Source organism: Harpia harpyja, chromosome 5 (assembly GCF_026419915.1).
Source record: "Harpia harpyja isolate bHarHar1 chromosome 5, bHarHar1 primary haplotype, whole genome shotgun sequence".
Lineage (NCBI taxonomy): Eukaryota > Metazoa > Chordata > Aves > Accipitriformes > Accipitridae > Harpia > Harpia harpyja.
Genome location: NC_068944.1, coordinates 36,247,554 through 36,261,803, shown reverse-complemented (window position 1 = coordinate 36,261,803; position 14,250 = coordinate 36,247,554). Strand labels below are relative to the sequence as shown.

The 14,250-nt window shown below is 40.4% G+C and overlaps 1 protein-coding gene across 1 annotated transcript in view; it reads right to left on the bottom strand.

The window, feature by feature from the left end:
- The window catches only part of RP1 (RP1 axonemal microtubule associated), a 117,939-nt gene that overhangs the window by 26,848 nt on the left and 76,841 nt on the right, over positions 1 to 14,250 (bottom strand). Inside the window, exon 27 of the mRNA XM_052788298.1 lies at positions 7,947 to 8,172. Within this exon, the coding sequence (XP_052644258.1) occupies positions 7,947 to 8,172 (226 nt within the window). The remainder of the gene's footprint in view (positions 1 to 7,946; positions 8,173 to 14,250) is intronic.

Here is a 14,250-nt window from a genome sequence, read left to right as displayed (position 1 = left end):
GATAATGATCTAATCAAATACAGCTTTCTATTGCTACAAGCCTAAATAAATCAGTCTGAATTAGAAAACATGCACATGTTGAAATGTAAAGAACTGCAAAATATTTTCCGTAGCTCCTTGTGTCTATACATCTCTCACCATCTGGAAAACAGTAGGTCTGGCATTTATTTAGGCTACACAATCTGCATTATTTATAAAGGAACCTTCTTAACAAAAAGACCAGTTTGTGCTTTAAATTTTTGTACAAATTAACAATACGGGCTGCTGTATTAGGATAATAAATGGAATGTTCATTTCCCTTAACCTGAGTATATGTTACAATGCATTTTATAGGAAATACACAAAAAATTAAGCAACAAAAATATTCTCCAAAACACACTGTGTATGCCTACTTAGAACATGTCGCTATGGAGAAATGCTTGGACATTCATATAAACATCCACTAAATAGATTGTGACGGTTAAGGCTTTTCTGTACAAATGGAAACCTAGGCACAGACCAGCTTGAGTGGATGCAATTTTTTTCAAACTTTGTCAAGCAGTTCCGCTAGATTGCAGAAGAGTTACAAAAGGTGCTAGTGTTAATGGCTCCTGAGCTACAGATTGCTTAAATATAAGAACAAGAAGGATGATGCCACTCTGTAACAGGTAAGACAAGGTGCACCAGTAGTTTGATGAGCACGGGGGCAGATACAACCAAATCTGGAGAACAAACCTACCAGTTGAATGTATTGCTGAGACAGCAAGGCTCACCCTATGTGAAATTTGCCTGTTTGTAGCTTTCTGTATATTGTTCACAAAACACAGGGGGTTTTGTGTAGACTGTAGAAAATATGTTCAGCCTCTGGGACGGTGGTTTAATTTCCTTTGAGAAACTGACCTACTCTAAGACCCCCATTGCTGCCACATCTGAAATGGAGACCTGCTTCACTGCAGTAAGAAAAAGCCATCCCAAAACTCTGAGAATTAGAACTCTATGGCCCAATCCTCTATTCTGTAGCAGTAATTTCATTTTACTATACACTGACTTAGTGAAACTACACCAGCTGAAAACAGGGGTGACAAAGCAGAGAGGTAGGCCCATAGGCAAAAAAAGGAAAGAAAAAGCTGAAAATTATATCATAAAACCAACCACTCAACAGAAGTTGGGAAATACCATTTCAGCATTATGAGGGACCTGTTAGACTCACGTCTAGGCATCTGTCTAATGTGGGGCACATCAAAGTAACAGAAGAAACATCTTGAAAAACACAATAACTTTGATAAAGGATATAAGAGGATTAATTAATACAGAATAGCAGGAAACAAATCTCAGCTAGCACTCACTAAAAAAGAAAATGACCTTTCAGAAAGTAAGTGATTGAAATCTTCAAACTGCTAACAGGGTAACTTTAGATAAGCTCTATAACCAAACAGAAAACTCTGTGACATGAATGCATGGATGAAACTGTTGGAAAAAAGGGAGGTAAAATGTTTTCAGGCAGAGCTGGGGAGCTTCTAAAAGGCTCCATGAGAGACAGACATTAAAGCAGCATAATAACTATGATAAAAAATGACATATCAAAATATATAAAAAATACTATAGGAGTCACTGAGCAGTCAAGTGTACAAGTAGCAAATTTATACTTGCTCAGTCCATAAAAATGCTGCTACTGCTACCATTTGAGATGTTATCAAGAGGCTTCAGGTGTTTTTTTAAGTCCCACCTCCAGCTTCTAGCATCTATTGATAACATGAGAACATGAATTACCTGGAATAAAGGGGAGAGAGAAAGGAAGTTTTGTTTCTATGGTTGTGAAGAAAAGGTAACCTAAGGGCATACTAAGGGCAACAGAATGCAAGTTAGAGAACCTTTTTTCCAGACTTCTTATTCTGGGCACCTGAATCAGGGTTTCCAATATAGAAGGTTGGTATATTCCTGATCATTCACCAATGCTAAGTTAGTTGGGCCCCAATCTGCAATCACAGTATATAATTCTCGTTTCCTTCTGAAGAAGTAAGATTCAGAATTCTGTTACTTATGACATTTTCCTTTGGAAAATATAAATGGTAAGCAAGCATCGCAGGTTGCCTTGCATTAAAGACTAAATTAATATTTTGATATGTTTTGGGAGAAGAAGAAAATAATGCTAATAGAATTAAAGAAAAATCTATTGGTAAGAATAAGATAATGAAAGTTTTCACTGCAGAAATATTGGTCTTTTTCTGCTGACTTAGTATAAGCTACTGTCCTATTGTCAGTTCTTTTCAAAGTAATTCTGCTAAAAGAAAAGTACAGTCATTATTTTAGAATTCTAGTTAAGAGCAGATGAATTCAAGATAAATATACTTATCACTTATTACTCAAAGTACATTAGGTAAGCTTCCTCTGCATTACAGCTATCTGAGCCTAATGACACTGGTGTGCCTACAACAGCACATTAGTTTGAATCAAGAAACTGAATCCCCTGGTTGGCCCTCCTTAATTCTTTTCAGTTTGCAGCATGGAGTTGTTTTAGAGTAAAAACTAGATTCTTTTTGGATGAAATTAAACCAGAGGATATGTTCCAGGAACACAGTGATAACAATCTTGCCACAAATTGGCAGTCAGTCTGTGGGAAAAGACCAGAACAAGCCCAGAGTAACTTTCCCCCTAAACACACATGATGAGGACATTGGACCCTTAGCTCATTGGATTTTTAGCACCAACCCCCTCATTGCGCAAATCCACTCCCATCAGGCTGCTAGTGTAAACAGACAAAATGGCCAAAGAACACAAAACCTAGAGAGATGGTAAATGATACACAACATTAAAACTGTCAAACTGTTTCTATTCGGTCCTCCCTTAATGATAGCGATCCAAGATATTAGAACAGTATTACACAGTACTGCTCCAGGTTCTGCCTTTCTTCCATATGACATGCCCACTTGAATGAAATAGTCATTTTGGCTTGATTTGTTAAACAGCAAGGTTGAATCTCTGTCACGTGGTTTTATCACTTGGTATTTACTACCTGGGTTGCAGAAAAAGTGTTTGGCATTTTGCCATGATGGAAGGGTAGAGGTACAGATTGGTGCAGCATTAGGGCTAAAAGGGAACAGTTTCTTAATGGCTGATAGTGGTTGAGAGGGACTATCTTCCTCAGAAGTGGTGCATATATTATTTGAGAAGACATAAATACAAAATGACTATCAGGTGAAGACATTTCAATCAGAATTACAGTTCTCAGGCTTTCTAATCTCCACTATTGCTATTTAGAGCAATATTCTAAAAAATATACAGGAATATTCTTCATAACATATAAGAAAATTGTTAGCTTTGAAAAAACACACTTACTAATCAATTTTACAACAGGGAAGAGAAGCCTGACTTTTTAGCTACGTAGTTGGTGCCTCTTGAGTGATTAAACAGGGATACAAATTTTGTAGAGATAGTGCTTTAGTCATTACTATTTGCTTTGGTCATCTTTTGCACTATTTCAGTCAGTGGGCACATTCTAACCTTTCTGTATTTGCCTGCACATTTCTCCAAGTGGAAAAGAAAGCTAAATCTTTTGAGCTGGAATTTTTCCTGCCTCAGCCTCAATATTTGTCTTTTATCTCAATTCAGTACAGTTATTCCTTCGATTATGTGAACACCAACAGGGCAGAATTCCCCATTTATATTCTCATTTGAAGTTTATGTTCACATAAACAGAACAGTAAGAAAATTCAACACTTCTTGTACCATAGACCCCTTTAGATCAAAACTTCAGCCATATCTGAAGACAATCCATGTTAGGATGTGTGATAAAGGTCTTCTGCACACTCACAAAGGAGCACAGACAGATATTGGCAGTCCAACTAACACCCTGCTCTGGCTTCTCCCAGGCCCATCACAGGAGCCATCAGCCCATCTCCACAAGCACAGGGGCAGGTGGGAACCCATATCAAGGACTCAGAGGAAGGGACACCCTCTCCCAGCCCTGCAGAACTGTCCCAGGAGAGTCTCAGTCCCAGTGTCCAGGCATGAAACCCATCACAATGTGTCAATTCTGGAGTATCTTTCAGAGTGCTGGGTTTTGCTGCATAGGGGTGTGGAATGCAATATGGGACAGCATTTGGGGATTGCACAGGACTTATTATGGGACATTTAGGGGACAAACCAAAGGCAGGGAAAGAGATGGATCTAGGTGATTTGGGGAGGAACAAGTCTGGGAAAATAGAGAGATCAGGGGATCAAAAGGTCTGGTTAGTATGGTTGGCTGTGTCCTGCACCTGATCAGTGCAGTCTGTCCCACCTTCATATTAATTTGCTTTCTAACTCTTTTACTGGGTCAAGGGCTCTCTGTTCTCTGTCTACGTCTGCATGTGTGGGTATGGGGTCTGAGTGCCAGCAACTGGACTGGGACCCAGCTGGGGTCCTGCATCACAGCAACTGGAGAGACTGAAGGGAGTGAAATTAAGTGTCAGCAAGTGGAGTGGGACCAGGGGTCAGAGACCCATGTCTCTAAATGCAAGACCACGTGAGCAGCTGACTGTTGGAGGGACCATGGGAGTCCCAGCTAGCTGCCAGAGACGCCATGGGGTAAGGGTGTCTCTATGGGTGAGACCTGCTGGGGTGTATGTGTGTCTCTAAGGGCGAGACAGATCTGTGTGTTCATGCGTGTGTGTGTGAGGTGGTCTGTACCAGCAGCTGGAGCGGGGCTGCAGCCTCAGGGGCTCATACGTCCAGATGCCAGCAACTGGGGACACTGGCATCCGGGGCAGCTGCTGAGCAGACAGAGTGTGTGAGCCTAGCTGCCGGAAGCATCCACCTTGTACATATGCATAGATGTATATATTCCCTCCTATTGTGGACATCCACCCTGCTCAGCCAAAGAGGGGAGAGGGATGAAGCTGCTGGTGCTGTCTGTGTGTGGGCGACTGCTCTGTGTGCTTGGGTTACCTGTGCAGCTGGCCATGTATAGACAGGTATATATATGTGGTATATACGTGTGGTCTCCCTGTGTGTGCTGCCTGGGAACATGTACTCAGCCTCGCCACTGGTTGGACCTGGGGCCATGCAGCTGCGGCAGCCTCGCTAGATTGAGCTGCCAGATCTGGTCTGATTCCCCTAACACTCCTGTGTTGTCATGATGTTATAAAGCTAAGTCAAAAGCATTCAGAATAAAGCTTCTATGTTATTTTCATTGAATGACACTTAAGATTTACCCAGTTCAGGACGTGATCACTAATTTCCAATACCTATCACTTAGAAAATACTTAAACAATTTTTTTTTTTATTTTGTGCTTCACAACGTAACTAGGGGATGAAACTATATCAGAACAGCAACAAATAAACAACCCAATACTTATAAAGTTTGGTAAACTAAAAATATCTGGAACTGCCAGAAAAAAAGTGAGACTGGGTGGAAGAATCACAGAAAAAAACAGGCTGGAGCAGACCTCCAGGGATCATTCGGTTCAACAGCATGCTCAATTCAGGGACAACTTCAAAGACAGATCAGGTGAAGTTTTTTAAATCTCCAGGGCTGGAAAAGCAAAAGAGAAGATGGAGTATGAAGAGAAAAAGAAGCCACGGACCTAGAAGCCTTGGCAATGGGGAAAAAAAATAAGAAAAGAAGGGAAGACAAAGGCAAACATACATTGGAGGCATAAGAAACCTGAGTTACATATGGAAGTTGAGACTGGTATGATGGAGATACTGAGAAAGAAATGAAAGCATCACTTGAATAGGAGACCAGATTAGTGTCAGTTTTTGAATTGGCTGAGGGACAGCCGGAAAAAGTAAGGGGATTTACCAAGGTGAGAAATTTGGATGAAAAAAAAGTGATTTCAGAGAAGAAGGTAAAGAAAAGCTGACAGAATCAGGAAATAACTTAGGACATTAAGAAATGAAGCTAGAAAAAGGAAAGACAAGGAACCAATAATAAGCTCCAAAGTTTTGGGTCCATATTGGGTACATAGTAGAGTTCGGCTGGAGAAAGGGAGAAAAAAGGATAAGGAAAAAATTACCCTTTCTTCTAAGAAAGAAGTTGTGTAATAAAGTAAGTGTTAAAGAACAGCAATAAAAAAACCAATGTCTTCTGAGATCAGTTTATATTTGTTCATTTTGTTTAAAGTTTCCAGCACATCACTTTTATAGTTAAGCAAATTTCGTAGCACTAGAAGATACCAGATTGAATTAAAAGTACAGGATACAAATTACTAAATCATATCAGATATTATCATTAAGTAATAAGTAGTACATCATTTGTTCTGCTGGAGAAAGTGACTTGATGTGGTTTGTCTGGTATTTGTAAGCAATTAGCTTTTAAATGGGAAATGCAAATGGATAGTGTTTAATTTGCTTGTTCTTGAGAAACTAAATAGGAAATCCTTGGGAGGTCATGCTGAGTTTATATTGATGTTCAATTTAAATGTGCCTAAAATCAATAATTAATTTATAAAACTTACAATTTTGGGAAATTTCCGAATTCTTTCTAATGTATCTTTTCTTACAAACTTGAGACACATATTTTAATAAAGATAATGTTCCTGCAAAAGCAAGGAAAGGTGCAGTAATATAATGATTAAAGAGTAAATATATGTGCTGTTTTAAACATATTCCCAGCCTTTGATAGAACTGACTTGACTTTTCACATACAAGTATGTAAATGGACTCCACCTACCAGAATATTAGTACTTTTCTATGAATGGGTATTTCAGACTGCATATTGCAGATTTGAGTTATTGATGTTGAATTAATTGTTCATACAACTAATTGGCTTCTGCACTATTTTTCTATTGCACCAGTATACCGTATTTACATCACTGTAAGAGGTGGCATATGGTAGTCTGGTATACATTAATGATTATAGGGCCTGGTTGATCACGCTCAGTCCCAGGTTTTGAAATCTCTTATTGAAGTCACTAAATACTCTGCAGAATAATTAAGAAAAAAAAAAAATAAAAGAGGAGAGGAGAGGGCAAATGTGAGCTGGCACGTGTGTTTCTCAGCATTTTCTGGCCTCTGTAACAGAGATCAGTAGTCCCCTTTGGCCTTAAAACCCATGGAAAACATTCACACATCACCAGTCTTGACGTTTTTTCAGAGAATTACATTCTTTTCATTTGAGGTTTTTCACTTGTTTGATATTTTCTTCTGAAATTATTTGATTGTCACTAAATGCATGATGACCCTTTTTTATGTTGAATCACTGATTCCTTGCAATATTCACTGCTTCAGTTTGAATACAGTTTGCCTGAATGATAGCACCTATCTATGTAAGACTGTGAGACACTATTGTCTATCATCAGCTGCATCATTGTCATTCTGTTAATGTAAAGAGAATTCTATTAAAAAATCCCATCATGTTAAATGATTATACTGGCTCCTTATTCCTTTGTAGAGGCCCAGGAATTTTTAAATAATAACTTTATATGATGGGCTATTTCCCATTTCGCTTGAAGAGAACAAAGTGTGTCAAAGCTGTGGTAAACTTTGAAGTACCAAAGTGCCACCCTGCAGCTAACAACTTCTGTATGAATGCTTGTGACTTGAGTCTGATTTGGAAAACCTGTGTGTGATGATTCAGATCATGGATTTCTGGTAAATATTTTATGCAGCACAAGAAAGGATGGTATCAAACTTGCTAAAAGGAGCTGGATGTCACATGACTACATACCTCGATAACGCCTTGATTTCCTGCCTGATGTGTTGCTCTAAGGAGCAGTACTTGCCGGTGATTTAGGGGCACTCTGAGAGACCAAGAATTTTATAGGGGTAAGATGCCCTGGCCACAGCTATTATTCTGATTTTGTGGAGGAAAGGAGTGGGGTAAAATGATCACTTTCCACTTCTGGGGAACTAGAAAGTATCTGGAAAGGATTGTTTCATGGTTATGCTGGCTTTTGGGCAGTCTGCCCTGGAAGAAGCATGAAAAGCTGTCATATACTCACAGGATATGGCTAGTGAACACATGATCTAAAATACTGAGCACGTACATGGCAAAAGCTCCTTTGTGGGGTTTCTTATTGCCACTTCCCTCCAGGTATCACCTTCACCCTTGTCTTCTGCAAGCCAGCACTCCATGGGGAGACAAATCTCTTCATCAGAAAGAGGGACTACTCTTTCAAGTCTGACTTCTTCCAGGTACCAACTGGGATCATTTCCAGTGTTGTCGTGGCCAATGCGGATTTTATATAGCTGCCCAAGATCTCTGAAATTAATCTGTAATGGCCAAAAAAAAAAAAAAAAGAAAACCAAACAGTTTTTAATAAGAAATTATAATGTTGTCTTTTAGCAATCCTTCTTACACTGAACATGCAAGCTAAATGTGCAGCTAATGTAACCTGGAGTAATGGATTTTTTTAGAAAATGAAGCCTTAATATACAACAAATCACAGAGCAATCAAGCAAAAGCATATGGAGTAGTCTGCAAACGTAATTTTATTTACTTCAGTACCATATTATTTAAAGTGACTAAAGGGCTCAAACAATTCAGTCTGGTTCTAGATCTCTTGACAGAATCCAGTTTGCAGTATTATAATGTAAATCTCTATTTCTAGACAAATACTTTAACAAGCAGAAGTACTTTCAGTCATTGCTGCATGAAAAAATATATTTTGCAGTCCATAGAGTTACCATCAGCAGAGCCTTATTAACTATTCCTACCATTATCAGTCTGCTATGGCCCACTTTTCTCTTTGTCTTCTATCTTTATGTGCATTGGTGTCAGGATTAACTGTTTCTGTAAGTTCTCTATTACGGCACCATGGCTGTAAAAGTAACATTCCATTTTATACGGAAACACAACTGCAATAAGTGGCCATGCAAAAAAGTAAGGATGGGTCCCAGGACTAAAGCATCACTCTGGAAATCAGGCAACTAGATTCTATTCCTGGGTCTGCTTTAGGCTTCCTGAGAAACATTACATAATTCACAAGCCCTCTTTGTTTCTCTTTCTTAACTATACAACAAGGACAACAATTACATGTCTTTCACAGGGACACTGCAAAGCTCTCTTCATAAATTTTGAGATGCTCAGAAGAAGACACAAGTCCAAAATTCTGTATTTTCTCTAAAATTTTCTGTTCATTTTGGGTTAGTTGCTATTTTTCCATAACTCAATTGACAGATCAAAAATTATCAATTGTAATTCTCCCAGCTAACTTTGTAAAGCTAGTGGTTTTGCTCAAGGATAATGTGATGTCACTTACAGTTACCTAGTCTCTCATATAATCATGCAATTTCTGTTGCCACTAGCGGAAGTTGTGCAGACAGAATAAGGGAGGAATAGCAACAAGCTGCTCAGCAAATATGTTGTAAATCTACTGAAGAAGGTAGTAAATGTAATAAAGACATTCCTCCGCTACACTGTAATTGGATGTTGCAGGTGCTCAAACTTCCTAAATGACAAGGACCCACAGAGATGGAAGACTGATGCATTTTGGGATAAGTCTACCCTGCCCTGAACAAACTTTCTAGAGTCCTAGCAACCATACACCTGAGTTAGCACAATAGTCCTTCAGCTGGCCAGTCCTGCTTCTCAAGGCACGCTGCTGCTGGTGAGCACTGAACAACAGTGTTGCAGCAAAAGTAGCAGCTTGAGGCTAATCTTTGCTGGCCTCTGCAACAGAGCATTGACAAAATCATCAGACCTCTAATCCTCAACCAAAGCACACAGTCAAAGCATTGTGGAGATTCAAATATCTGTTTATTAAAAATATTAAAAATTGCTTTGCAAAGTTCCTTTCTCCCTGTAAATTCTTCAGCTTGATATGACAGAGTTTGGACATGGGTGGAAATTCAAAGTTGTAAAATTTAAGACATAACAGTTTGGGGGTATGAAGCTGCCATTCTGATGTAGCTTACGTCAGCCATGTACAGAACATTAATAAGACCTAAACTCCTGCAGAGGTAACAAACAAGGGCATGGAAACAGAAATATCTCATTGAGGTAAAGGAATCTAGGTATCACAAACATCAGATATATTGATCTTCTTAGGGACTGTCTATTAGAGAGGTCTTCTGACACATGCCAACCTCATGCCCTTCTGAGCAAGTATTTTACAAAACACTTGAATCATCATTTACAGTTCACTTGGTTGACTGAAACTCCTTCTGAGGAGTCAACCAATTTGCACCAAATTCTGTGATAAGCTCTGAAGGGGATGGACCTCATACAGACCCTGCTTATGTGAGAGATTGCCAGCACTTATTAACCTTAATAATATCATTGTGAATACAATGATAGCAGCAATTCTATTCTCTTTGTAGTATTTCAGGCAATAGGAGCCAACAAGGAGAGGTGCTATGCTGGACCTTGTTCTCACCAACAAGGAGGGGCTGGTGGGGAATGTGATGCTCAAGGGCAGCCTTGGCTGCAGTGACCATGAAATGGTGGAGTTCAAGATCCTTAGGGCAGTGAGGAAGGTGCAGAGCAAGCTTGCTACCCTGGTCTTCAGGAGAGCAGAATTTGGTCACTTCAGGGATCTGCTTGGTAGAGTACCATGGGTAAAGCCCTGGGGGAAGAAGGGCCCAAGAAAGATGGTTAATAGTCAAGGATCACCTCCTCCAAGATCAGGAGCGATGCATCCCAACAAAGAGGACATCAGGCAAAAACACCAGGAGGCCTGCATGGATGAACAAGGAGCCCCTGGGCAAAATCAAACACAAACATGAAGCCTGCTGAGGGTGGAAGCAAGGACAGGTAGCCTGGGAGGAACACAGAGAAATTGTCCAAGCAGCCAGGGATCAGGTTAGGAAAGCTAAAGCCCTGATAGAATGAAATCTGGCCAGGGACATCAAGAGCAACAAGAAAAGCTTCTATAGGTACATCAGTGATAAAAGGAAGACTACGGAAAATGTAGGCCCTCTCCAGAAGGAAACAGTAGGCATGGTTACCCAGGATATAGAGAAGGCTGAAGTACTCAACAACTTTTTTGCCTCAGTCTTCACTGGCAAGTGCTCCAGCCACACCGCCCAAGTCACAGAATGCAAAAGCAGGGACTGGGAGAATGAAGAACTCCCACTGTAGGAGAAGATCAGGTTCAAGACCATCTAAGGAACCTGAGGGTGCACAAGTCCATGGGACCTGATGAGATGCATCTGCAGTTCCTGAGGGAACTGGCAGATGAAGTAGCTAAGCCACTATCCATCATGTTTCAGAAGTCATGGCAGCCCAGTGAAGTTCCCACTGACTGGAAAAGGGGAAACATAACCCCCATTTTTAAAAAGGGAAAAAAGGAAGACCCGGGGAACTACAGGACAGTCAGTCTCACCTCTGTGCCCAGGAAGATCATGGAGCAGATCCTCCTGGAAACTAAGCTAAAGCACATGGAAAATAAAGAGGTGATTGGTGACAGCCAACATGGCTTCACTAAGGGCAAATCGTGCCTGACAAATTTGGTGGCCTTCTACAATGGGGTTACAGCATTGGTGGATAAGGGAAGAGCAATGGATGTCATCTGCCTGGACTTGTGCAAAGCATTTGACAATGTCCGGCACAACATCCTTGTCTGTAAACTGGAGAGACATGGATTTGATGGATGGACCACCTGGCGGATAAGGAATTGGCTGGATGGCTGCATTCAGAGAGCTGTGGTCAACAGCTCGATGTCCAAGTGGAGACCAGTGACGAGTGGCATTCCTCAGGGGTCGGTACTGGGACTGGACCTGTTTAACATCTTTGCTGGCAACATAGACAGTGGAATTGAGTGCACCCTCAGCTGATGACAAGCTGTGTGGTGCAGTCGACATGCTGGAGGGAAAGGATGCCATCCAGAGGGACCTTGACAGGCTTGAGAGGTGGGCCTGTGCAAACCTCATGAAGTGCAATAAGGCCAAGTGCAACGTCCTGCACATGGCTCAGGGCAATCCCAAGCACAAATACAGGCTGGGCAATGAGTGTATTGAGAGCAGCCCTGAGGAGAAGGACTTGGGGGTTTTGGTTGACGAGAAGCTCAACATGACCCAACAATGTGCATTTGCAGCCCAGAAAGCCAACCATATCCTGGGCTGCACCAAAAGAATTGCAACCAGCAGGTCGAGGGAGGTGATTCTGCCCCTCTATTCCGCTCTTGTGAGACGCCACCTGGAGTACTGTGTTCAGCTCTGGGGCCCCCAACATAAGAAGGACATGGACCTGTTGGAGCAAGTCCAGAGCAAGGCCATGAAGATGATCAGAGGGCTGGAGCACCTCAGCTATGAGACAGGCTGAGAGAGTTGGGGTTGTTCAGCCTGGAGAAGAGAAGACTCCGGGGAGACCTTATAGCAAGCAGCCTTCCAGTAGTTAAAGGTGGCCTAGAAGAAAGCCAGAGAGGGACTTTTTACAAGGGCATGTAGTGATAGGACAAGGGTTAGTGGCTTTAAACTGGAAGAGGGGAGATTTAGATTAGACATAGGGAAGAAATTCTTTACTGTGAGGGTGGTGAGGCACTGGAACAGGTTGCCCAGAGAAGTTGTGGATGCCCCATGATTGGAAGTGTTCGAGGCCAGGTTGGATGGGGCTTTGAGCAACCTGGTCTAGTGGAAGGTGTCCCTGCCTGTGGCAGGGGGGTTGGAACTAGATGATCTTTAAGGTCCTTTCCAACCCAAACCATTCTATGATTCTATGAATAATATCAACACTCATTATATTTTATAGTATCAGTACCAATACATATTATTGTAAAAACTGTCCACCACTTTCAAAAGGGCCACATTTTCAAACAACGGTAGCTTTGGCTCAGCCACACTCATATCCTAAATGTTTGCAAGCAGTTAAACACGATTAGCCTGGTAATCAATACAACCATGTACTTTGCACATTGCTATGGTTTATTTTTTGTACAAGCTTAGGACTAAATTCTCTTCTTACCAAAGGCAATGGGAACATTTTCATTAAACCATGCATTAGAAAACTTGGCCTTACTTTTTGAAATTGAAGCTTAACAAAGCTCATATTTTACAACTTGTCTCTAAGCATAAATTGAAATCCAGGTTTATCAGCAAGATGTTCTTCCTAAAGAGGATGCAAGGACTAAATTTTAATTCCATTGCTAAATAAGTTATGCAAATACTCTTCAGTCCCTAGCATACCTATGATATTTTGAGTGAAGTCAGTATAACCTATTTTCATGTACTTGAGATGTTTAACTAAGTGAAAAGTAAAGTAAGAGTTCCTTGGCTTAAGAAGAGACTGTTCAGTGGAAAGATACTTCAATAAAAGGATGGAAAAAAATCTATGTAATGACTCCATTTCTCTTTTATATACTGGAATAACCAAATAATGTCACTGTATTCCTGTTGTACAGAAAATATCCTGCAATCTCTTTGAAATAAACTCAGGCTAGCATGAAAATCATTTGGATAAGTCAACACTTCAGAAGAAGCTACACCAAAATCCCAAAGTCTAACACAACCGCTAGAGGCTATGCTTGACAGTTATTAATTTCATGTAAGGCCATGTCATTAACAGAATTTCAGAGAAATCATATGCAGCAGCTGGATTCCCAAAAGAAAGTGAAATCATTGACTGCATTAGTTTAAATTCTACAGCATCTGCATATAACGGAGAAATCTTTGGAAGCAGAAGATATTTTTAAATAGTGAGCATACAGCTGGTAAATGTTGCCAAAAATATAACTAATGTACCAGTAGAGTACTCAGGGTCCACCCATGGTGCTTGCGTTTTCCAGATGTCTGAATTCAGCCCATTTGTTAATTGTGACCAACAAACTTGGCACAGCTATGCACTAACTCAAGAATTAGAATGCATCACAGGTGCTCACACAGAAACTTAACAGTCTCATGAAAAAGGTGGATGTAACATGTAGGGAGTAGGATTAAAGGCCACACAAAAATCAGCATAATTTTTTCCCACTTCATACTTTCTTTGCTCACAAAAATAAACTGGGTAAACAAGTACTGCTCATTGCATGGTGACAGTTAAACACTTTCTTTTCCAAACTATTCAAGCTCTTTTCATCTTGTAGCTAGTCCAATATCAATATTCACTCACTTGACCTTCCTATACAGGCTAACAATGTGCTACTAGTCACTAAAATGGATGCCAATTACCTGTTATCAGGTTAGTTAGAGAAAAGAAATGTCACACTGTTGTTACCTGCTAAATTCATGGTACCAACAGACAGCTTTTTTTTTCCACCCTCAAGGACAACAAATGGAAAAATGTTTTAAGAATAACATTAAAGCTCTGCAAGAACTTTTCTTTTACTGTGTGGTTAATTAAGTTATGCTAACACCAATTATTTACAGTATCAGGGTGTCAGTTCTTGAAAGTAAGCACAAAACTCCCATGTTAGG